General features: G+C 42.9%; 1 protein-coding gene across 3 annotated transcripts in view; it reads right to left on the reverse strand.

Annotated features, from left to right (window-relative positions):
* The window catches only part of PALD1 (phosphatase domain containing paladin 1), a 147,195-nt gene that overhangs the window by 83,542 nt on the left and 36,970 nt on the right, over window positions 1-26,683 (reverse strand). For 2 of the 3 annotated variants that reach the window (XM_087701987.1, XM_087701988.1), the window contains exons 2-6: window positions 8,053-8,247; window positions 5,571-5,673; window positions 5,018-5,197; window positions 4,091-4,255; window positions 1,197-1,357 (exon numbers count right to left, since the gene is read on the reverse strand). In XM_087701987.1, coding sequence (XP_087558113.1) covers window positions 1,197-1,357; window positions 4,091-4,255; window positions 5,018-5,197; window positions 5,571-5,673; window positions 8,053-8,247 — 804 coding nt within the window. Of the gene's footprint in view, window positions 1-1,196; window positions 1,358-4,090; window positions 4,256-5,017; window positions 5,198-5,570; window positions 5,674-8,052; window positions 8,248-20,421; window positions 20,538-26,683 lie in introns of those variants that run through there. The other variant, XM_087701989.1, reaches the window with a different exon arrangement.

Raw genomic sequence — 26,683 nt, forward strand, 5'->3', positions numbered from 1 at the left:
TAGAATGAACAAAATTAAAATAGAATTGGAATTTCTGTAGAATAAGAATAGAATAGAAATGGAATGAAATGAAATAGAATTTAAATAGACTACAATTAGAATGCAGTTAGAATAGAATAGAATTAAGTAAACACTGCAATCATTAAGAAAACTCATTGTTGTCTATGGAGTGTTTTTGTCAAAGGTGTTTTCTGCAAAAATGTCAAAAATTGTGATCATATGACCACAGGACCAGTCATTTTATAATGCAGAGATAAATAACCAGATATCTGTGGGAAGCAATCTATAATAATCTATACAGCCTGGACAGCTGGGAAGCTCCCTGTCTCTACAACTTTAATTTTGATGTTCTTAATTAGAAATAATAATTTTGAGGGAGAAGTATGTATGGTACCAGGCTCCAGCACCTGAAATCATAAATTTTCTTAAACATGGGGAAAGAGGACAGCTACATTTAACCCTAAAAAAAGCCCATGGAAGCTACGATGGTAGTAATTGTCCTGGAGATCGAACAGATTTGTTTCAATTAATTGTTATGGCTTTGCCTTTGAGGAAATATTTTCTGCCCATGTGACAGTCACAATTACTGTGGCGGTCATTTTGAATCCCGACTTCAAGTAAGAGCATCCTGGATTTCGCTCTAAATTTTAATAAACCTATCAGCTCAAAGAAATGGCCTACATTCTTGGAATACAGATAGTCCTTGATTTACAACTAGAATTGAGCCCAAAATTTCTGTTGCTAAGCAAGGAACATTTTATGACCTTTCCTGTCACCGCTGTTAAGGGAAACCCTGCTGTTGTTAAATGAATCACGGGATCGTAAAGTAAACGTGGCTGTCATCACTGACTTTGCTTGCTGGAAACTGTCTGGGAAGGGTTCAAATGGCTACTAAATGACCCTGGGATGTTGCAACTGTCATAAATACATATCAGTTGCCAAGCAAACAAATTTTGATCATGTGACCATGGGGATGCTGCAATACTCATAAGTGTGAAAACCAATGATAAGTCAGTTTTTTCAGTGCTATGGTAACTTCAGTCATTAAATGAATAGTTGTAACTTGAGGACTACCTGTAATGTTTTGTAATGTTTTACTTAAGTAAAACAGAGAATGGTGGGGGGGGGGGAAATAAGGTCAGAGTTAGTACAATTATTTATTAATAAGGGCAAAATTGTCTTCCACTGAAATTTACCTGTAAGATGGCAGCAGGAAAACAGGCCTCTTGTACACTTCCTCTGTCACTTGGATGTCTTCTTCACAGAAGATTTTGATTGAATGTGGCTCATCTTTGAAATGTTCAATATCATTGTAGACGTAATATATATTCTCGCTCAGCTGGGCAAAGTCATGGATCTTCAACAGATAAATCCAAGAAACCAACCTGAGAAGAAGCTTGCTTTATAAAACATTATCTATAACCTGCTGTCAGGCGGTTTTCTTCCTTAGACCTACTTGCCGACTTTGCTAAATGGTTTCCTTTGTAGAGATACGAAGGAAACGGCTCTGATTCTGCTCCTCTCAAGTTGTCCAAGCAGACAATGGACCAGGGGTGGTATTCACTTACCTTCCCTACCGGTTCACAAATGTGAGCGTACACGGATTCACTTTTGGTTTAAAAAAAAGGGCAAATGGGATGCTGTAGAGCCGTGGCAGGTGGGTGGGGCCAACCACGATTTCCGTTACTGGTTCGGGCGAACCAATCCGAACCGGTAGAAGAAAACCAATATTAAGATTGCATCATTCTCATTCCCAAATGTAAACCTCGGAGAAATATTTCGTACTATTGTGATGACTCCCCCAGATGCTTCCCCAGAATTCCTTTCCAGATGTCAGCTCGGAGGAGGATGACTACTTCCGGGCACGTCTGGAGCAGGGGTAGGTTCCGGCTGCTGCTACTGCCAGTTCACTCATGGACGAGCTTCACGCACATGCTTGATTCATGCTATGTGCGCATGCGCAGTACTAAAAAAAAATGCTTCTGCACATGTGCAGAAGCAAAAATCAAGAGAACCTGTTTGGGGCGTGGCAGGCCGATTTACTACTTACTTGGCCAAATCAGTCCGAACCGGTAGGAACCCACCTCTGGTCTGGAGGGGAATTGGTCAATGGCTATGAGCAGCCATCTGAGAGGAATTTGGCTGCAGCAGGACAGCCCTGAGGCTTCAGGTGGGGAAAAGCACACAGCTGCAGCCAGTCAGCAATGAGGAAGAAGAACTGCCTTCTGTACCTGATCCCAGGACACGTAGTGCAGAGAAAAGGCAGCAGCAGCTGAGGTCAATCAGATTATTCACGAGGAGGCAGCTTCGCCCTTCTTGATGGGCTGCACCAAAAGCTGGCTATTTAGCACAACCAGTGGTGGGTTTCAAAAAAATTTCAAACCTACTCTGTGGGTGTGGCCTCCTTTGTGGGAGTGGCTTGCCAGCCATGTGACCTGGTGGGAGTGGTTTGCTGGCCATGTGTTTTCTCTCTCTCTCTCTCTCTCTCTCTCTCCTTCCTTTTGTCTCTCTGTCCCCTTTTCTTTTTTTCTTTCATTTCTCTCTCATTCTTCCTTCTTTCCTTCCTTCCTTCCTTCCTTCCTTTCTCTTTCTCTCTCTGTGTGAGTCTGTGTGTGTGTGTGTGTGTGTGTGTGTGTGTTTGTGTGTCAGTGGTGGGTTTCAAAAATTTTTGGAACCTCTTCTGTAGGTGTGGCCTGCTTTCCAGGTCCACTAGTGGAACCTCTTCTAACCGGTTCGGTAGATTTGACGAACCGGTTCTACCGAACTGGTGCAAATTGGTAGGAACCCACCTCTGAGCACAACAGACAGATGGAGGTGATGCTGGGAACAATGTGTCCTAGCTGCGTGTTTCCTGCCTTGATTTATATTGACACCATGCCTGGATTGTGGCTTGTTAACTCTGGACTTTTCTTGCCCCATGAACCTCCTTGTATTGTGGATTTAACTTTGCCTGTTGGGTTTATCTTGTTTGGGAAACACAAGTGCCTTGTGGACTCATTGGCCATTGCTCTGTGGACTAGCATTGGTCTGTGTTTGACTTAATTGGGACAGTTCTGGGTTTCTGGTGAAGGGAATTGCTGGGGAATATTAATAAACCCACTAAACCACCGTTACATGTGAGTGAGTGGGCCAGCAGAACTATATAGTAACGTAATTAAAGCTGTACTACTTTTTTAAAAGCAATGGTGTCTGGAAAAAAAATAAATCAGAATACTCAAAATAAAAAAAACACATTATGAAGAAAGTGAAAGTTATAGAATAAATAATATTACAGGTAGTTCTTAACTTTGACCACAATAGAGCCCAAAATTTTACTCGTAAATCATTGTTAAGTCAAAGATATCACATCACCAGATTTGATTTTATGACCATATTTACAATAGCTGTAAGCCTCCAAAGTTGTTAAATGATTCATGTGGTCATTAGACAATCAAATACAGTTGTTAAGTGAATCCAGCATATTGAAAGGCTGGAGGTTTTTGCCATTGTTTGCAGAGGTGGCATTCAGCAGGTTCTGACCAGTTCTGGAGAACCAATAGCAGAAATTATGAGTAGTTCGGAGAACCACTAAATACCACCTCTGACTGGCCTCATCCCCATCTATTCTCTAGCTCCCGAGTCCCAGCTGATTGGGAGGAAATAGGGATTTTGCTGTAACCTTCCCCTGGAGTGGGAAGGGAATGAGATTTTACAGTATCCTTCCCCTGCCATGCCCACCAAGCCATGCTACACCCACCAAGCCATGCCCACAGAAATAATAGTAAAAAATTTTTGAATCCCACCACTGATTGTCTGCCAGAAAATGGCAACAAAAAATAATAATAATCACAAATCGTGAGCATGCGCCTGCGGAATGCTGCAATTAGTTGTAAATGTGAGCCAATTGCCAAGCACTTGAAATGCAATCACATGATTACAAGGAGGAGTGGGCAGTCATAATTCTGAGGATGGGTCATCAATGTTTTTTTTAAAGCCCATTGTAACTTTGAATGGTCATGAAACAATAGTTTGTAAGTGGAGGATTACCGGTAATAAAAGTGGAAAATATATCTGAAGCAAATCTCAAATGCAGTGCGCCCTCAAAAATCACCTCTTTTCGAATAGAGACTTCCAGGTCTTCTACTTTGCCTCCTCTATGCTGATTATGTAGGTTCTCCTTCAAGTTCTCCTTTGCTCTTGGAGTGTAGGGGATGAAATCATTGTCCATCCGCAGAAAAAGTACAGGCTCTTCACGAATGCAAAACACAATGCATTCCTGCAAAGAGAAGAACTGTGTTGGCTAAATTCTCGAGAGAGTATAGAGAAGTGCTGATTTACGTACAAAGCTTTTCTTGTCTGCAATAATGATCTACAAGTTCACTGACACGTTTTTCACCTTGCCCTTCAGGGCACTTGTTCAAGGGCAAACTTCTAAGTGTGCAAGAGAACAAAAGATACACTGCAAAAAAAACACCAGATTTCTTCTGTTGTTAGGCAAAAGTCAAAGATACGTCAAAATGCCTATGGAGAGAAACTGGGAGTTCCACTGTTTTCTCCCATCTAATAACATGTGCATAAAAGCAAGTGCACATATCTATAATGCATTTGAACCCTGCTTGTGAGAAAAATATGTGGGGGCTACAATGGTGCTTTTGTCTTGACACAAATAGGCATGCAGAACTTTCAGCCAATGTTAAGCCTTGGTGGTGCAGTAGTTAGAGTGCAGTACTGCAGGCTACTTCTGCCGACTGCCTGAAATTTAGCAGTTCAAATCTCACCAGGCTCAAGGTTGACTCAGCCTTCCATCCTCCTGAGGTGGGTAAAATGAGGACCCAGATTGTTGGGGGCAATATGCTGATTCTGTAAACCACTTAGAGAGGGCTGTAAAGCACTGCAAAGCGGTATATAAGTCTAAGAGCTACTGCTATTGCTAAGCAGAAGCGTCCAATCTTGGCAACTTCAAGACTTGAGGACTTCCAACTCCAAACATTCCCCGGTCAGCCATGTATTTCAGTTTGGCTTTCTTTCATATACGGACCTTATGACCATCATTCTGGAGCTTCTGCAGGACTTGCTTGAATCCACCAAAGCTGGGCTGCCCCATCCCAAACACTGCATATCCTCCTTTGGCCTGCCGAAAGTTGGGAGCGCCACAAGTGCTGGAAGTATTCAGGACATCTGCTTTGCCATATACATCACGGACCATAAAATATTTCCCCTACATGGAACAATAACAAAAAATGGAGAGATATCAATGTGCAGAACAGGTAGTGTAAGCATTTGGTCAATTAACATCCTCACAAAAATAACATGATTGAGAATTTGCAGAGGACCAGGCAAATTCATGGAAGACAGCCCTATTATGGTCATTGCCTATTAATGCTCAACAATAAACATTCAGCAATATTATGTGCTTCAATGCATCGCTCGTTGGGCAGGGAAGCAGAATAGGAAGGCTGCATCATGATTCTTGGCCTCTGTTGGCCATTATGAGAAAAGAGATGCTGATTTTTTGGCCCAGAAAAGCTCTTTTTTAATGATTTTGATCACCACCTCCTTTTGAATATCCATACATAATCCGCAACATTCACCTGGACAAGATAGTGTTCTGGAGTAGATTCTGTAATCCGCCCCACAGTATAGCTGGCTTTCATTAAGTCGTCATGTATTTGAAATTCTTCTTTGCAATTGTAGCTGTAAGAAACACAGGACAGAAGTTGCCTGATTGTTTTTTCTGCAACTAAAATATCTTTTTGGGGATTAAAAAAGCATTGTAAGATTCCATTGCTTAATTTCCTATTCACAGAAAGTTGATACATCCTACGCAGATGGTAAAGTCTGCCACAAAATAAACAAACAGCCATAAGTCAAATTATTTGGTGTAACGCTACTATTTTATCCTGAACATGTATACATATTGTTATGTAGTCTATACAAAATTACAATCCAATTAATAACATTAATTGCATCTCCAAATTATCTTGAAAAATTAAGAACCACCGTATTTTTCAGAGTATAAGATGCACCAAGATTTTAAAAAGGCAAATTTAAAAAAAAAAAGATTTTTGCACTCTGCAGACCTCCCCAAAATGGCCCGTTTTTCGCAAAAAAAGGGTGGGGCATGCATAGCCTTTAGAAGGCTTGTAGAGTGCTCTTGGGAGCTGGAGGGGGTAAAATCAAGCAAAAAACCGGGCCGTTTTTTCCAAAATGGGGCTGTTTTATTGTCAAAAAAGGGCCCATTTTTCACTCATTTCTTCCCTCCCCAGCCCCCAGGAGCACTCTGGAAGCCTCCTAAAGGCTATGCACAGCCATTTTGGTGAAGGGGCGGAGTTTCAGGAGGCCGAAAATGTTGTATTCAGTGTATAAGATGCACCCAGATTTTCACCCTCTTTTTTGAAGGAAAAATGAGCGTCTTATACTCCGAAAAATACGGTAGATTCTTATATCATTCTTATACTTTAAATCAATTAACAATACACAAAAAGTATTGAGAGAGAGAGACTGACAGACTTATTTGATTTGATTATCTATGAACTTGGACCTGGGTAGCAGAAATTGTTATGTTGTGCTTCACATGGTCAATTACTTTAAGTCATTTGTCCATTGCAGCAACTTTCCAACATATTTGCCACCATGTGAAAATTCTCAAATCAATTTCTGCTTTCCAGGCTCCTGCTACTACCTGTCTGGCTGTAACCAATTACAAAACTATCAATTATTTGTTTCAAAGTAGTAAAGCCAATATGGCCATTATCTTAGATAATGGGCTCAATTGTGATTTGTTTCGTTTTGCAATTATAAAAAACAATCAGTGCAAAAAGACAGAAAAGGTTTTCAAAATTACCACCCATGACAAAAACTATTACTTTGTTTTCTCTAACAGCATCCTCAGAGCTCCAAGATCCCACAGAGATCCCAGAGATGGTCCTAGGCATAACAACAGTGTATGGCTGAATTCTGAGGTGTATCCACCTATCCAGCAAAGAGAGAGAAATTCATAGAGTAACAGAATTGGAAGGGGCTTTGGAGGTCTTCTAGTCCAACCTCCTCCTTGAGCAGGAGACTTTAGAAAAATGGTTGACCAATCTTTTTTTGAAAGCCTCCAGTGATGAAACACCCACAACATCTGAAGGCAAGCTATTAGTTGACTGCTCTCACCGTTAGGAAATTTCTCCTTAGTTCTAGGCTGCTTCTCTTCTTGGTTAGAGATTAAGTTAGACTAAGAAAAGGAAGCAGAGGATAATCTAAGGAGCTTGTGTAAAGCTATGTTTTGGGACTATTTTCTCTGTCTATAAAAGCCACTTGTTTTGCTTTATTTTTCAATATCCAAATTGTGCCTATCAGTTCATAAATGTTGCCTGTTCTTCATTTATATGCTTAAGTTTCATAAACCAACTATGAGGCAACTCAGTTTTAAGGGGAAATAATAAATATGATCAGATTGGGAAAACCTCTTTTGGGAGAATGAGATGGACATGAATTACTTAGCTTTTATATTCAGCTATGTCATTCCTCTCTTGATTTTAACGTGCAAGTTTTATATGCCAACAAAAACTTGTTAATTTTATTTTATGCTGTGGCTAATATTTTTTTTTGGGGGGGGGGGGTTGCGAATAAGAATAAATATTCAAACTGTCATACATAGGGCAGGTTTCTGTGTGTGTGTTACGCCAACAAAGACCCACCCTAACTTTTGACATTCTGGAGTTTCAAGATTTTTCTCCAGCCCATTCCCATCTGAGATAACAAAATCAGGTGGGGAACAGAATTCCTAACCATAATCCACGGCAAATGGGCTATAATCAATTTAGTAGGCCACAAGAAGAGATGGTTTGTTTTAGAGAAGCCTTTATTAATTTGGTGTTCCCCAGATGTTTTGTCATCCCCAGGTATGAATACCAAGTTCACACACACAATATAAAATATGAAAGGGAAAAAAATGCTAGGTCTCTTTTCTTAGCCTAACTCTTTATATAGACAACATTACAGCCCTTAGAAGACCACGAAGCTCCAGAAGATTGAGACAAAAGATGAAAGGATCTGCAGAGAATATAGGTGGTGGTTGCAACTCACGTAATAACAACAGGAGCCACCTTATTAGTAATGATAGACTTGGCTTTGTTATTGTGCAGGCCAATGGTCTGGAAGGAGTGGATGCTGAGGGAATGGTGATCCTCCATGGTTCCACTGCCGTGAATGTTCTCAAATGTTGCTGTTGCTACTGTCTGCTGAGCTGTGCTGGCAGTTGTACCCATAATCCACAGGCAACTGTACCAATAAAAATAATCAGAAGATGAATAAGCAGAAGGGAAATGTTAAGACTTCAGTATTCTGCAAAGAGGAAGGGAGGAAGGAAGGGAAGATGGGAGGGAGGAAGAAAGAAAAAGACACATAGACAGGTAAAAAGGAAGGAAGGAAGGAAGGAAGGAAGGAAGGAAGGAAGGAAGGAAGGAAGGAAGGAAGGAAGGAAGGACGGTGGGTGGGTGGGTGGGTAGGTGGGTGGGTAGGTAGGAAGGAAGGAAGACAAACAGACAAAAAGGAAAGAAGGAAGGAAGAGGAAGGGAGCGAGGGAGGGAGAGAAAGAAAAGAAAGAAAAAAGGAAGGGAGGAAGAGGGAGGAAGGAAGAAAGACAGAAAGACAGACAGAAAAGGAAGGAAGGAAGAAAAAGAAAAAACAAATATATTTAATAAAGGCAATCAGGATTTTGTTTGCATGCATTATTTATTTACAGGACATATGGCTGAAGAGCCAGCTGACAGCAAAATTTAAGGGATGAGAGCATGCCCACCCTATCTAACCTAGTAGGACAGAGATACCTTCAACGAGAGGTGCTCCCACAAGTAACCTGCTCCTCTGCCACTTAAGGCTTTAAAGGAGATAACCAGCACCTTGAATTGGACCCAAAAAGCATCTGGAAGCCAGTATAATTGATGAAGCCATGCTCTTACTATTTGACATTGTTATCTTCCCCATTTCAGAACGAGAGCTTTCAGACTCTGTTCAGGAAAAAACTGGGGATTTCTCAGGCATTCTTCACAAAACTCTGGATGAAAGGCAGAGCTGATGTTGCATAGGAATGAGGAGCCTACAAGAATGTTTCAAGCATCATTCTAGGGATTAAAATCCTGGCATTCTGTGGCAGATAATGAAGAAGTTCTTGGCAGTGCTGAAAACATTGCCGAAACTGGAAAAAAATAAATCACAAGCCAGTGATCTATTGCTGTACCCACAGCCCATTCTGGCAACTCTTGACGACTTCCAAAGTAGTCGTTTGTTTAATAAAACAAGGTAAAGACTGAGTAAATAGTCTGGAAAGTATTTAGAACCATCCATGATCCTGCAGTGTTGTGACTTGCAATGTGATTACAGCTTCAACAAAGTCCTATTAAAGAGGTAGTAGTTAAATCAGTAGCACACCGAACAGTGGATTGGGCCATGACTTTATTTGTAGAAGTTGAGTCAGCATGTTTCTTTATAGGTAGTGACTGCTAGACCCAAATATTAAAAACATGGTTGAAATCTTGCAGGGTGGCAAAATATTCTAAGATATTAACCACAAGCTTATTTTGGTATTAACACCTGCAAGTATCCACATGAACTGTCAGAAGTCTCCAGATCTTATCAACCATCCAAAGAACCAAACATTAGGTAGTATAGTAAACATGTTTTTTTCATCCTGTTCCCATGAAGTTTTTTCTCAGACTAACTAATAGCCCAGCATTGCCCGGGAATTTATTTATTTATAGGGGGAAAATGTCCAGACCAAATGTAATTTCTAATGTTGGATTTTCCCCCCTTACCAGAGGGAGCCCCCTTGTGGAGGACTATGAAGCCATTACCATGGCAACTCCACTGCGCTATACAGTAGAAGCCATTTTACGGCAGGACAGTAGAAGCCATTTAAAGGCACAAGCTGCATCTTAACAAAACACACACACCGAGGGGTGTTAGGGGTGTCTTATCCCCACAGTATTTTTTTCCAGAGAGTAAGTCATCTGTGTACCAAGTTTGGTTGAAATTGCTCAAGGTGTTTCAGAGTTACGCTGGAACACACACACACACACACACACACACACACACACACACACAAACAGCCATATATATTTCTCTCCTCCTTCCTTAGAAAGGGGCCAGCTGTTCTGAACAGCTTGAACTTGTCTTGTAAACATCTTCTTCTGGGGAATTGAGAATGAACTAGAAGGGTGAGCGGAATTATTTAATCAACTTATTTGACTGCCAATCTCAAATGTCCTTGGGCAGTTATTAAAAGTCAATAAAACCCAAACACATATAAAAAATTAGAAGGCAGCAACTAAGAAAAAATCACAAACATAAATTACCATAACTAGAAGATGGGTTCCTTCGCACATCTGGTGCCCCAGGCTCTAGTATAAAATTTGTTCTTTGAAGACCTTATGAAAAGCCAGGAGGGTTGGGGTTAACCTGGTCTCTGGAGGGATGATGTTCCCACGAGTACACAGAAAAGCTTCTCCTTATGGGACAGTCCAGGAAATTAATAAACCAATTGGGATTGTTCCGGAGCAGGGGTCTCCAACCTTGGCAACTTTAAGACTTGTGGACTTCAACTCCCAGAGTTCTTCAGCTGGCTGAGGAACTCTGGGAGTTGAAGTCCACAAGTCTTAAAGTTGCCAAGGTTGCAGTGGTGGGTTATCAATTTTTTTTACTACCGATTCGGGCATCCGGGCAGGTGGGTGGAGCCTCCCTCCACTGCTATTACTGGTTTGCCTGATCCAGGCCGAACTGGGAGCAACCCACCTCTGCAAAGTTGGAGACCCCTGTTCTGGAGGGTCTACAGCATGATCTAATCAAAGTCCTCATGGCCATCTGGAATGAGAGGGTGACGGGGGCTAAGAAACAGATTGCATCTGGGCAACCATGTCCCGGGGGCCTAGATGAGAATCTAGAGCAGCACTGGTAGAGACGAGGAGCAAACCTGATTGAACATGTCCTTATCACAATGAGGCTTACTTCCTCGTGATATGGACAGCAAAACACTTATCAGGGTTCCAATTAATACCCTCAACGAAAGAAGACTCCGAGGCTTGAGCTTCCTCAAAGTTCCATTTTATTAAAGGTGTCATATTGGCACATCTGGGAAAACCCGAATCTGAAAGCTTCCAAGTTTTTCCCACCCAAATGAAAGTTCAATTCCCTTTCTAGCACCCAAATAGCAATAACAATAGCAATAGAAGTTAGACTTATATACTGCTTCATAGGGCTTTAAGCGGTTTACAGAGTCAGCATATTGCCCCCAACAACAATCCGGGTCCTCATTTTACCCACCTCGGAAGATTAGATTAGATTAGATTTATTTATTTATAGGCCGCCCTTTTCCCTGAGGGGACTCAGGGCGGCTTACAATCAAAAAAGGAAGGGGAGTGTAGGACAATACCAAAAAGAAATGTGCACAAAGTAAATTAGACAATAAAACTCAACATTCACTCAGCATTCGGGAGGGGCGAAAATAAGATTATCCCCAGGCCTGACGGGCTAGCCAGTTCTTGAGGGCTGTGCGGAAGGCCTGGACGGTGGTGAGGGTACGAATCTCCACGGGGAGATTGTTCCATAGTGTCGGAGCCGCAACAGAGAAGGCTCTCCTCCGAGTAGTCGCCAGTCGGCACTGACTGGCGGATGGAATACGGAGGAGGCCAACTCTATGCGATCTGATGGGACGCAGGGAGGTAATTGGCAGAAGGCGGTCTCTCAAATAGTCAGATCCACTACCATGGAGCACTTTATAGGTGGTGAGTAGGACCTTGAAGTGCACCCGGAGATCAACAGGTAGCCAGTGCAGCTCACGGAGGATCGGTGTTATGTGGGCGAACCGTGGTGCGCCCACGATCACTCGCGCGGCCGCATTCTGGACTAGCTGAAGTCTTCGGATGCTCTTCAAGGGCAGCCCCATGTAGAGCACATTACAGTATTCCAGCCTAGAGATCACAAGGGCTCGAGTGACTGTTGTGAGGGCCTCCCGATTCAGGTAGGGCCGCAACTGGCGCACCAGGCGAACCTGGGCAAATGCCCCCCTGGTCACAGCTGAGAGATGGTGGTCAAAAGTTAGCTGTGAATCCAGGAGGACTCCCAAGTTGCGGGCCCTTTCTGAGGGGTATAAATTTTGTCCCCCCAGCCTGAGTGATGGTATGTTGGTCAAATTTTTGGGAGGGAAACACAACAGCCACTCGGTCTTGTCTGGGTTGAGTATCAGCTTGTTTGCTCTCATCCAGTCTTTAACGGCTTCCAGTCCCCGGTTCATCACGTCCACCGCTTCATTGAGTTGGCACAGGGCGGACAGATACAACTGTGTATCGTACGCATATTGGTGGTATTTTATCCCGTGCCTTCGGATGATCTCGCCCAGCGGTTTCATGTAAATGTTAAATAGTAGGGGGGATAGGACCGACCCCTGCGGCACTCCATAGGTTAGGGGCCTCAGGGACGATCTCTGCCCCCCCACTAACACCGACTGCGACCTGTCCGAGAGATAGGAGGAGAACCACTGCAAGACAGTGCCGCCCACCCCTATCTCCCGCAGTCGTCGCAGAAGGATACCATGGTCGATGGTATCGAAAGCCGCTGAGAGGTCCAGGAGAACTAGGATGGAAGCGTGGCCTCCATCCCTAGCTCTCCAGAGATCATCAGTCAATGCGACCAAAGCGGTTTCTGTGCTGTAACCGGGTCTGAAGCCAGACTGGAAGGGGTCAAGATAGTTAGCTTCCTCCAAGGTACGCTGAAGCTGGAGAGCCACCACCTTCTCAACAACCTTCCCTACAAAGGGGATGTTGGAGACTGGACGATAGTTATTAAGAACAGCTGGATCCAGAGACGGCTTCTTCAGGAGGGGTCTTACCACCGCTGTCTTGAGCGCGGTGGGAAAGTACCCCTCCCGAAGAGAAGCGGTAACAACCGCCTGGATCCAGCCTCGTGTCACCTCACTGCTGTTGGCAACCAGCCAGGAGGGACACGGGTCCAGTATGCAGGTGGAGGCACTCACAGCTCGCATAGGATGGAAGGCTGAGTCAACCCTGAGCCGGTGAGATTTGAACAGCCGAACTGCAGAACTGCAGTCAGCTGAAGTAGCCTGCAGTGCTTTATTTAACCACTGCGCCACCTCGGCTCTGTCCATTACATGGTCCAATCAGACAGTGTCCCAACTGGAGATGCCTCCCAGTCACGCCACTCCAGGTACAGGGCAAGATGTCCTTGACTCTCTGAGAAAGGGATGTTATTTAGACTATATATCTCCCATACTCCATATAATCCCCTGCTCCCAGTTTCCCACAGCAATAAATAGCTTCCAGGTCTGACAATAAGGGTTTCTGCCCTTATTGCATCTACAGATAACCACTCATTTTTTTTAAAAAAGCAAAGACATAATTGATTAAATAAATCAGTGGCCCCTAACTTTTTGGGCACTCTTTCCATGGAAAGTGATTTTTCCGTGGACCAGAGGGAATGTGGTTTGTGTGCTGCCTATACCCCGTGGATGGGGTTTAGCTTGTTTGTGCGGCCTGCTTTCTGCCATGCTGCGGCCTGGTGCCAATCTATGGGCCAGGAGTTGGGAACCCTTGAAATAAGCAACTAAGTTTAAAAATAAGCAACTGAAAACTGATGGTTGGCCAATCTTCTTCAAAAGAATCTGTATTAGGGGTGGGTTTCAACCGGTTCGCGGCGATCCTTGTGAACCGGTTGGTCGGCAAACCCAGAAGTAAGTAACTTCCGGGAACAGCGAAGGGCTCAGCCGCCCTCCCGCTCTCCTTACCCGGTTTTGACGAGTTCTGCGCTTCCACGCATGCGCAGGACGCATATAGCGCCTGCGCGATCCTCCAGGAGCAGCTGGAGCATCGCATAGATGCTAGTACGCATGCAAGCGCCGTGCGCGTGCACACCGCATGCGTGCACCAGGACGCCGCCAGCCCCGTTCCAACCAAACCAGTTGGAACGGGGCGAGAAACCCACCCCTGATCTGTATCATGATCTTTCACATATGTGTTAATGTGAGAGAAGATGTTTTGATTGGCTGCTTATCTTGTCATGAAATTTCTTCTGGAATTCCGGTTGCTACTCTAATTCTAGCAGTGGTCTTTCTTACTCTATGGATGGGCAGAATTTTCATGATCAACTTTAAAAAGAACGAGTTAAATTTGTTTTGCATGCACATAGCCTCCCTTATGAAATGAATATTTATAATCGGATAGTTACGGTATTTTAAAAATTCATATATTCACTGTTTTACAGACTGTGGCCTACTTCATAAGATCCTTTGAGTTCAGAACTTTCTATAAAGCACAGTTCCAATTTGTTGTTTCTGTGACAATATAGCAAATCATTTTTGAGTACTTTGGTTCAATTTTTTTTCACCCTGCTTATCACAGTTCCTGATGGATTTACACTGTTGTATTTATGATGCACTGAAGATTTTTACTACTTGGATTAATAGGTGACGGCATTCTGCCAAATTGCAAAGCAATAGCCTGTTTCCCCAAAAATAAGACCTCCCCAGTTAATAAGCCCAATCAGGCTTTTGAGTGCATGAGCTAAAATAAGCCCTCCCCTGAAAATAAGTCCTCCCCGAAAATATTGCAATACAGTAGCAGCCATGAAGTGACCACGCTCGCTGCCTCCTGCATCTCAAAAATAATAAGATCTCCCTGAAAATAAGGCCAAGCACTTATTTCAAGGATCAAAAGAAAATAAGACCCTGTTTTATTATGGGGAAAACACGGTAGTAGAATAGAGTCCAATTGGTTGAAAAGTCTTTAGCCTTCTGCAGAATTTTTTAGTCAAAGTTGCATGCATATTATAAGACATGGAAGCAGTAATTCTATCTATCTATCTATACACACACAGACATACACACACACACACACACACACACATGTATACATACTGTTTCAAATCTTGAAACATGAAACATAGAACTGCTGAGAGCAGGACATCTTCATTTCCTTGTAGTTGCTCTTCTCACCTTTGTGATTCATCCAATTACCTAGTAAAAATTCATTAACCTCCTAATCTATTATGAGTTTAAGGGAATATGATTTTGTACAAAATTCGGGTTCAATCTTCATTTTCCACACTAGAAAACAGACCCAAAATCAGAGTGAAATCCTCTCGGTTCAGCCCAGTTTGGCTGAATCAGTAGGGCCGAACCGGTAGTAAAAAAAATAGCTTCCGGCGATCGCACGGCTCCTCTCACTTATGAGTGCAGGACTATAACTGTTGCTTTTATCCCTACGATTTATATTGATATTGTTTCCTAGTATGATTTGATTGCTTATTTGTACCCCATGACTATCATTAAGGGTTGTACCTTATGATTCTTGACGAATGTATCTTGTCTTTTTATGTATACTGAGAGCATATGCACCAAATTCCTTGTGTGTCCAATCACATTTGGCCAATAAAGAATTCTGATTCTTTTTTTTCCCCGTTAAAACTGAACACCCTTGATGCATCTCCATTCCCCTTAAATGTAATAAATCTTCCTTCTAAAATTGTAATGTCTATGCACTACTTTTCCTGTACTTCATGCAACACTTAGAAGCATACAGATAGCTGAAGAATCTACAATACTCAGGTATTCTGGTTGGGAAACTAGAAGAAACCAGCTTAAGGGAAGCTGAATTATACTATTGTTTGATTTCATCCATCCCAAGAGATGTCCTCGGAGAAGCAGTTGGGATTGTGACATGCAACTTGGGGAGGGATGTAGTGGAGCACCACCCCAACCTGAACAACCCCTCTTGTGGGAAGAGTACCAAGTTGGGGTTGTGTGCATTAGAAATATGAACTGGATTTACACTGGCTAACCTGGGCAATGGCACCATCAGAAATATAAGTTCTACAGAGGAATTATTGTATCTGTCATCTACACCTCTATAACTGTCTGGTTTGGTTCTGCAAGCCAACAAGACAGACACAGACTTCAGAGGATAATCAGAACTGCAGAAAAAACAATTACTACCAACCTGCCTTCCATTGAGGACCTGTACACTGCATGAGTCAAAAAGAGGGCTGTGAAAATATCTATGGACCCCTCACATCCTGGACATAAATTGTTTCAACTCCCACCTTCAAAATGACACCATAGAGCACTGCATATCGACAACTAGACACAGAACAATCACTCTGCTAAACAAATAATTCCCTCAACACTGTCAAACTATTAAGTCTGCATTATTATTATTATTATTATTAATCTTCTCATTGTTCCCATCATCCATTGCCTCCCACAAATGACTGAATGACTGTAACTTTTCGCTTATATCATTACAATATATATTGATTGCTTCCTAATATGATTTGATTGCTTATTTGTACCCTATGACTATCATTAAGTGTTGTACCTTATGATTCGTGACAAATGTATCTTTTCTTTTATGTACACTGAAAGCATATGCACCAAAGTCAAATTCCTTGTGTGTCCAATCACACTTGGCCAATAAAGAATTCTTTTTCCCCCCGCACTTTTAATTTACAAACATGCAAAATACACACACACAATACGTCTGTCTGTCTGTCTGTCTGTCTGTCTGTCTGTCTGTCTGTCTGTCTATCTATCTATCTATCTATCTATCTATCTATCTATCTATCTATCTATCTATCTATCTATCTATCTAATACTACTGATAGTATCAGCTGGTCTTTGTGGCCTCTTCTTGTTTTTTTGTCCCTGCCTTGGTTCCTATTCAGCAGGCTGAGCCATTCATTCTACCCACACATCATCACAAGATTCGTATTGTCAAGAGGGATGGCTGACCTTCCAGGTTCAAAAACACCTTTGTGAATGTTACGCTTGCTTAAAATTGAATGTAAACTTTTTAGGGAAATTTAAAGGGGGAAAAATGAACAATAACCCATAAAACTGTCCACATTTTTTGGAGGGGAGGAATAGAGAACAAAATGAATGACAAATCAGCAACCACTCTTCTATTGTCCGATGAAAGTTTTTAAAAATGTTTTATCAAAGAGATCTGTTCTAGACACAGTCTCTACTCCTATTAATGGAGATAATTTTTGTGAGAGCTGTTGCAAGTCCATTAATGGAAGCACTTTTTATGCCAAAGCAGGGGGGTGGGGTATCACTTGATGCCATCTACTGTACCCATTACAACTGACATCATGTTCCCAATGATTGATGGTGTTCCTCCTTTTTGTACATTCCCAAGCCAACTCTCCTAACCACCCACACCACAAGAATTCTGACTAAAGGCCAAACTAATACATTCGCTTGGCCATCCCACAGGCCCTAAACCAAACCTAAAGAAGTCACATGTCAAAAACAACTCCAGTGTTGGGGAAATTTGTGTGAATGGTGCAGGCTGGAACTTGTGCTGGTGTTGTGTGAAAGAAGGCTTCAAAGAAAACACAAAGTTTTCATTGGTTCCATTAATATCCATATTTCTTTTGAAGAGCACAGAGTACTGTACCTTTAGCCCAGGGATGGGTTCAGGCTTCTGTTACTGCCGGTTCGCTCAGGGACGTGCTTCAGGCACGGTACAAAAAATTGCTTCTGCGCATGAGCAGGAGTAAAAAACAAGATGGCGGCACCGTAGATGGTGCCGCAATAGAATAAGATGGTGGTGCAAAAGAACCACTTTGGGTTTGTGCCCAAAGATAGTTACTATCTACTCAGCTGACCCGGTAGGGACCCACCTCTGCTTTAGCCCAATTAAGGAGACTGAAACATTGGATCAGACCATTCAAGTTCTATATGGGTTATTCCAAGAAAGGCATTTAGATGTTAATGAAAAACTCACACTGGTCGGCAGATGATGCTGTTAATATGGCACAGCAATATATATCTTACAACAGTGATGGCAAACCTTCTCAGCACTAAATGCCAAAAAGGGAGGGAGCATGTGTGTGCGTTGGTTTCCGGTGCACACTGGCCAGCTGGTCTTCCGGTTTCTGTCATGCATACACACGTGACAATCAGTTGGCCAGCGTGCATGCGCACACCAGAAACCAGAAGACCAGCTCTTCCAGTTTTTGGCACTGCCACACACATGAAGGCTAACTTATTGTCTTGCGTGCATGTGCACCAAAAACCCGGAAGAAGAACAGGCGATGCCATGCGTGCCATGCGAGATGGCTTTGCATGCCACTTTGGCCATGCGTGCTATAGGTTCGCCATCATGGTCTTACAATATCTTGAATCCCCAAGGACTTATGTAAAGGTCTACAGCTCGGCATTCGATACCATCATTCCAGACATTATTTCTTCTAAACTGACTCAGCTAGCTGTACCTGGCCATACTTGTAGGTGGATTTCTAACAGATAGGAAGCTGCAGGTGAAGCTAGGCAAAATCACATCAAATACCTGTACAATTAGCACAAGTGTCCCCCAGGGCTGTGTGCTCTCTTCATTACTCTTTTCTCTCTCAAAGGATCCCTCTGTTAAAGTACTGAAGGTTGCAGATGATAAACTGTCATTGGCCTCAGTTGGGACGATGACGAGTCTGCATATAGACAAAGAGGTAGATCAACTGGCCCTGTAGTGCAGCCAGAACAATATGGAGCTCAACACTCTTAAAAGAGTAGATATGATAGTAGATTTTAGGAGGGGCAACATTAGTCCACACAGCATCAATAGTAGAGAGCTTCACGTTTCTGGGATCTATAATCTCCCGGAACTTGAAATGAACACTTAACATTAGAACTGTCATTAAAAAGACACAACAAAAAATATTCTTCCTGCACCAACTCAGAAAGCTCAGACTGCCCAAGGAGCTGCTAATACAATTCTGCAGAGGAATTATTGAGTCTGTCATTTGTACTACTATAGCTGTCTAATCTGGTACAGAAACTGAACACGACAGGCAGAGACTTCGATGGATAGTTAGGATTGCAGAAAAAACAATTGCAACCAGCCTGCCTTCCACTGAGGACCTGTATATTTCACAGATCAGAAGGAGGGTTGAGACAATATCTGAAGACCCCAAACATTAACTGCTTCAACTTCTCCCGTCAAGATGCCACTATAGGGCACTGCATGCCAAAACAACTAGACACAAAAGAGAGTTTTCCCCCATGCCATCACTCTGCTAAACACCAGGGGTGGGTTTCTCGCCCCGTTCCAACCGATTCGGTTGGAACGAGGCCGGTGGCGTCCGCGCACATGTGCGCAGTGCGCGCATGCACATGTGCGGTGCATGCATGCGTACTAGCATCTGTGTGATGCTCCAGCTGCTCCTGGAGGATCGCGCAGACGCTGTATGCGTCCTGCACATGCGTGGAAGCGCAGAATTCGGCAAAATCAAGTAAGCAGCGGGTGCGGGCGCACGCGGGCGGGGGGGGGGCTTCGCTGTTCCCGGAAGTTACTTACTTCCGGGTTCGGCGACCAACTGGATCGCAGGGACCGCCGCGAACCAGTTGAAACCCACCCCTGCTAAACACATAATTCCCACAGCACTAACTTTTGCCTAAGTACCGTGTATATATATAGTGTATATATAACCCTATAGTAGGGCTGTATTACTATTATCCTTCTCATCTTTCTTACTACTTACTTCTATTGGAATCTTATGACTATCACTTTGTTATATTTTGATTTATCATTGTAACCTATGATTTTATTATTTATGACTTCGTTGCGTTTATGTGTACTGAGAACTTATGCACCGGAGACAAATTCTTGTATCTCTACTCTTCCCTACTCTACTCTACTCTACTCTACCCTACCCTACCCTACCCTACCCTACCCTACTCTACTCTACTCCCCTCCCACCCCATTCCATTCCATTCCACTCAGCAGATATCTAAAATGTGATCTCAGTTCAGATACAGAAAGCATACTGCAAGTGTGGAGGGAAGTATCTGCAAGCTGAGAAAGCACAAGTGACCTAAAATTACTACATATCCCAAAGTTAGTTTGAAGCTGATAAGTTGTTACCTCATTTTTTTTCATTCATCTTATCTTCAGACAGACATTTAAGGATAAATTAGGTAAATTCAGAATTAATGTTACTGAAAGATGGTAACTGTCAAAAGAGTAACCAGAAAAAGTTTATAATCAAGTGGAAAATTGAATTGGGGCTTCCTATCCCAATATTGATAGGATTCACATTTCATGCTAAGCCATGTTTGCTTAATCACAGCTCGTAAAAGCACAGGGACTGGATTCGCATATTATGCTACACCAAAACAAACTCATATTACTGTATAGCTAAGCCAAAACAAGGTGAAGAGAATAAATTAGTCAATACAACATACTGTTATTAAGAAATTAATTTAGCCATCTCAGCTGAAAGATGAATAAATCACATTTCTTTCAATTTATATGAGTGACAGAGGCCAAACAATTCATCTTTATGGCTGGCTGTCAATGCAGATTAACGTTTAGATGTCACTGCATCTGACCACGAACAAATACACATTTTAACAGATCCCAGGAGATGAGAGGACAGAATACAACTCACTCCCATTTCTTGCTTCGGCATTTCCACTCTATCAGAAGGTGGCTTTGTACGCAAAGACACAACAGCCCAGGATCCCAAAAGACTACAGCAAAACGCAACAACTCTGCTTCCAAAGACACAATAGCAGTGTTGTTTCCCTGCCAGCCACTCGTGGGGGGTGGGAGGGAGCTCCATCCCTCCCCCTGAATTGTCCTGTGCCACAGTTATTCACACATCTTGAATTTACATTCCACCATAAGAAGAGAGACTTGGCAGGAATCAGAGACAAGCCTAACAATGGGCTAAATTTAGATAGTGTGGCTAACAGGGAAGAGAATAGAGGCCCACAGTTGCAGGATGCATCTGTTTAGGTCTCCGCTTCTACTTGGCAGGAGGGATTCCTTTGGCCTGTTTTTGTTTTAGCTAAGAGAATCGGTGCAAAGAAGAAAAAGCACTTATATACACACACACACAAGCGCGCGGACACACACCTTTAGCTCCCCTCCCCCCCCAAAAAACCCTTTCATCTGAGCCAGACTCATGCATGACTTAGCAATTAAGTAGGACATCTTGAAAATTGTTTCTGGCTTTCAAGTCATCTCAGCGCAAATATTACCATATTTTGCAGTCAAGTTAAGGTGAATTCCGCTTCCTTTCTATCTGCTCCAAGGAAAAGGCTACGCATGACAGCCAAGCGGAGAGACTTTGCCATTGCAAACGCTGGCAGGGCGAAGTCATTTTCTGAAAATCATAAACTGCTGTTTGGAACCCCAGGCCGCCGTTCCCCATTTCATCCATGTTTTTTGGCAAGCCGAGACATCCTTTAGTTTAGTAGCTTGGCAAGCTAACATCTTTTCACCTCCCATTTGCTTCGGTTGAGTTCATTTCTTTTCAAGACTGCTCTTCTTTCCAACAATGAGAAGGGGAAAAGGGCAGTTAAAAACTCACAAAAGGGAGCTAGCTGGTTTACACAATCAGCGTAAGACACGGTTCATGCGACATCTTTGGGCTTTTTGGAAAAACAATCCCATTTTTGACGTCACACCTGGCAGAGGGGATTCTACTGAAGTGCTGGGGTGTAAACTCCCTCCAGGAACATGGAAGAAGATATTTAACAAAACCAATCCTCCAACGTCACCTCCTAGAGTTCAATTCTTGATTTGAAAAAAGAAAAAGATCCGTAAAGTTAAACAATACTCAGAGGGACTAACTCAACAGGAAAGAGGAAAGTCACGCAAGAGAGACAAAAGCATTTCCATCCTCAAGCAGCGTGTTGTAAAATCAGGGCACATCTGTATATGACCTGAACCTCCGGGACAAAATGGAATTAGAGCAAAGGGCAGTGAACAGGGGAAATGTTATTGTAGCAGCCAGCAGCGGCTCGTAGTTGAACAGGTCAAGACGGAAATGATTTCACCAAACAGGTTGTCTTTTGGCATTTCCCAGGAAGCATCCGGAATATGCATTTGTTCCTTTTCCATCTCTGGGTCAAAAGACAACTATTTTTTTTTAAAGGCTCTTTTCCAACAGAGAAGGCCTTGGTGGAACCATAACAGTATCCTTACAGATCAGGGGTGTAAAACTCAAGGCCCGTGGGCGGTTCCATCCCGCAGGGTACTTAGATCAGGGCCACCTTGGAAACAGTGAAGGGCCGACCAGCGGTGCTTCTGCCAGCGAGAATGGGCTACCGAGCTCTGTTTTCGGCTGCCACGGCCTCCTGCAACCCTCTGCCAGTGAAAATGGAGCTTGGAAGGGTGCCCCCAACACGAGTGATGTTGAGCTGGCCATGCCCATCCTGGCCACACCCACTCTTACATCACCACCACTCCGAGGTCAAACACAACATGATGCGTCCCTCAATGAAACTGAGTTTGACACCCCTGTTATAGATCCCAGTTTGAGCTCTTTCTTTTGAACAATTTTAATTTATTAGGATGAGATTGACAATGGGACAATCCTGGGTACAGACAAAATAGAAGCCAGCATATCAAATGGCAGATATAAGGATCAGATTTTGTCAGCCGAAACCAAAAAATCCTGCACTGGAATAACTGCAGTTAAAAAGACAAAAACAGGAAACTGCAATTAAAGTTTTGGATGATAGACTCTTTAAAAACACATTTATCTGCATATCCAGTACAACATCAATTCTATTAATACTTCTCCAGAAATAAATTTATTTATTCAAGAGATGCATTTTAATATGACAAGGGGACAATTTGGGCATTTTGCTCTTCTCTCCAAATTTCCAAGTCTCTAGTTTTGCAAAATTATAATTCACTTTCTCAGTGTTTTCAGTATTTTTAAACAGTCAAATGCTTGTTTTATTAATTATAGGAAGTATCAAGAAATAAAGCTGAATGTTAGAATTCTATTTATCCTATAAACTGCCCAGATTCACTTAGATGAGATGGATTGTTTATAAATTTGATAAATACATGAAGATAGTACTCTACATGAGTCAAATGTCTATGTATTACTTTATGCTCTGTGAAGAAAAGAGATTTATAGTGAATTCATTTAAATTCTGCTTCTGCTGTTCAGCAGTGACACCTTCAAACATCTACCTTGACAGAAAGCTAAAAACATTGTGAGGGCAGGAAGGGGTATATTTTTTGAGAACCTTGATATTAATAAAATAACATTTTTGTACCTATTACTAGTTTATGTACTTACATTTCTGTCTGTTAAATATATACAGTACATACAATATATATAGCTGGATTGCTTGTAGGAACCCAAGGCTGCAATCTATGCCAAGTTGTGTATATGAAAGCAGTGGACATGGTAAGAATATTTTTACACCCATCTACTAATTTTGTGAAATGCCTATATCCGTGATGGCGAAGCTATGGCACGCGTGTTAAAGATGGTACGCGGCGCCCGCTCTGTGGGCACGCGAGTCGTTGCCCCAGTTCAGCTCCGCCGTACATGCGTGTGTGCCTCCTGCCGGCCAGCTAGTCTTCAGGTCTCTGCCAGTCATGCATGGGAGGCAGGGCACATGCAGGTGGCACATGAGCATGGATGTGGGGCTGCACACGCATGCACGGGGAGTGGGGTACATATGTGGGGGCAGAGGTGGGTTGCTGACAGCATTGCTGATGGTTCGCTGCACACACACTTTTCTGCGTGCACATGCTCAATTGACTATAAATTCTTCTGCGCATACACAGAACATAAAAAGATTACTAAAAAAGCACCTGGGAATCAGTTCAGGGGGGGGTGTCCACCCTGAGTCGCTGCCAGTTCTGCGACCCAGGCCAAAATACCACCGGTAGTGAACTGGTGGCAACCCACCTCTGTGCAGGGTGTGGGGTGCTTACATGGGGGCCGTGCACGCATTGCATTTGGGGGGTTCGGGTGCGGGCACACTTTGGGCACTCAGTCTGGAAAAGGTTAGCCATCACTGGCCTATATGATTCCTTGAACAGTGTCATATCTAAATCCTAGCCTGGAAGCCTGGAGAATAGTTAAGGGTTCGAGAAAAGATAATACTTAACTCAGGGAAAAGGCAATAGATGAGACTCAATATATCTGAGGTTGTAATTATGCAGACATCCCAATAATTTGTCTAGAAACACGAAATCAATAAATAACACCATGATTTACAGGCTTCTTTACACTTAATAATTGTAATCAACACCAGGATCAGCATAATCGCAGGAAAGTTTATAAATAATGACTGGTCATCCCATAAAAAGTGGCAAAGATCACCAAAGTCCTTTCATGTAAGCATGCAAAATTCATTGGCGAGTCAGCTGCAACTCTGAGAAATGCTTTTAAGGAAGAGAAGAAAGTGGCTTCCGATCTCCCCCCTTATATAGGCAGGAAAGAACATCAGGCATGACATTCTTGAGGAAGGGGAAGAAAGGTTCCTGTTTTTCCTCGTCAAGCTGTAGCAACAACTTGTGCTGGTCGTTCCGTTAAATGAGAACCATGCCAAGAAACACATCCTGTGCGGCAGGAGAAGTATCTGTAATCTGTAACACCCCTCCCTTGGTTTTCACTGCACTCCTTAAATATATATCAACACTAGCCGATAACCTGGTGTTGCCCGTATATTTATTTATAGGGGGAAAATGTCCAGACCAAACGTAATTTCTAATGTTGGATTTTCCCCCTTACCAGAGGGAGCCCCCTTATGGAGTACTGTGAAGCTGTTACCATGGCAACTCCTCTGCACTGCACAGAAGAAGCCATTTTACGGCAGTACAGTAGAAGCCATTTTAACGCACAACAGGCTGTATCTTAACAGAAAACACACCCCGGGGGATTTTAGGAGTGTCTTACACCCACAGTATTTGTTTCCAGAGAGTAAGTCATCTGTGTACCAAGTTTGGTTGAAATTGCTTGAGGCGTTCCAGAGTTATGCTGGAAAATACACACACACAGCCATTTTTATATAGGTTAGTTTAGGTTAGTTTAGGTTAGGCTAGGCTAGGCTAGGCTAGGCTAGGCAAGGCAAGGCAAGGCAAGGCAAGGCAAGGCAAGGCAAGGCAAGAAGATGCTTCATACCGAATTAATTATATTTTGAGATGGGGAATGTCCAACACAGATGATATTTTAACTCATGTGTCAGGATTGAAGGCTTAAAAAGTCTTCCTGGCATTTATTTTCAGCACTGCATTAATGATTTTAGAGGGATTAGCTTTAACCATGATTATATATTTAATCTAGACAGGGATATTACCCAATTGCTAGCTGTTGAATGCATGAACCAGAGGCGATTATCCTATAGAATAATCTTTAATTTACAATGGTTAATTTACATGGGCAGGACACAGGGAAAAAGTACAGATTTCAATAAGGGGTTTTTATTGTTAGTCTTTAGTAAACAGAGTCTGGGACAGGGGTGTCATGATTTAGTATGTGATGTGGTCAAATCCAGCCCATGGGGCCATCTAGGAAAATGTAAGGGTCTGGCCTGCGTCGCTTCGGCCCGGTCTACCCATTGTGAAGAAGAAACATGCCAGCAGTTTAGGGAGTGGTGTCAAGATGGCCACACCCACCCAGTGCATTAAGTTGGCCACGCCCACCCAGTCGCCCATACCTACCCAGTTGGCCATGCCCAAAGTCAACCACAGCCCTGATGTAGTCCTCAATGAAATTGAGTTTGACACCCCTGGTCTAGGACATTTCAAGAGAAATTTCAAAGCCTTCTTCATAGTGAACTTATTCAGGCGCAGATCCTTTGAACAATATGAAATGTTTCTTCCTAGGTTTCTTGCCACCTGGGCTCAGGTTCCATTTACAAAATAAGTTGCCAATGGACTCCCTTTCTATCTCTTGACTCATTATGTCTAACCTCCCTTCCTTTACTTCCCCAGCTTCTGCACAATCTCTCACATAAGCTCAGCACTGGGTTTGCATCTTTTTTGCAGAACACTAAGCATGCTGCAAGAAACATCTCACCCCCTCTGCAACCATGCAGTTCTTACATAGCACAATTGTAAGTCCATCCAGCACGGAGTTTCATAGTACTGATTTCTCTGTTCCTTCATCTCTTCTCTCCTTGCACCCAAAATGTCCAGGTTTCAAATGGTAGCTTGCAAGATTGGAAAGATGACGCTGACTGGAAATAGGCGATTTTTCCTACTTTTGAATTATATAAATACTATGAGATGCAGAGAGCAGCAAACCAAGTAAGAGGTTTGTAACTTCTGACATATGGCATATCATGTATCAGGAAGATGGCTTATAACTTTTTGGTGTACGCCTTTATAATAACAGTTCTGTTCTCTGCAGTGGAAGAAGTATTTATTCACTCTTTAAAAAAAAGAACTCCACAAAAATTTACAATCCAAAGTAACATGATATGGGGAAGAGTTTTGCTATTCAATTGTGCCATGTTGCAGAATTATGGTTTATTTGTCTTTGAGCAAAATGTCACTTATTTCAGGGGTCACCAACCTTTTGGATCTTAGGGACCACTAAATTCATAATTTTAAATCCCGTGGACCACTAATATGATCTGTCTAATGACCGGCTAGGTGGGCGTGGCTATGTGGTCATGTGGCTGGGTGGGCATGGCCAACTTGATGTCACTCACATCGAGGGGCACCTCATCAGCCCCTACTTGCCCCTCCCCTCCCAGACATTCCTCATCCGCCTGCCTGGGCTCTTTAGGGCTCCAACAGGAAGCAGTTGTTGGAACTAAGCAGCCACCATGAGAAAGAGTTGGCAAAACAGCTGGCTCAGTTCAGATTGGATATGGCCAAGAAAGAGGCTCAGTAGAAGCACCTTCCTGAGGACTACCAGCATAGGCTTTCCAAGCAGAGGGAAG

This window comes from Thamnophis sirtalis, unplaced genomic scaffold (genome assembly GCF_051295495.1).
Source record: "Thamnophis sirtalis isolate CommonGarterSnake01/CBP01778 unplaced genomic scaffold, rThaSir2_p1.2 scaffold_15, whole genome shotgun sequence".
NCBI lineage: Eukaryota > Metazoa > Chordata > Lepidosauria > Squamata > Natricidae > Thamnophis > Thamnophis sirtalis.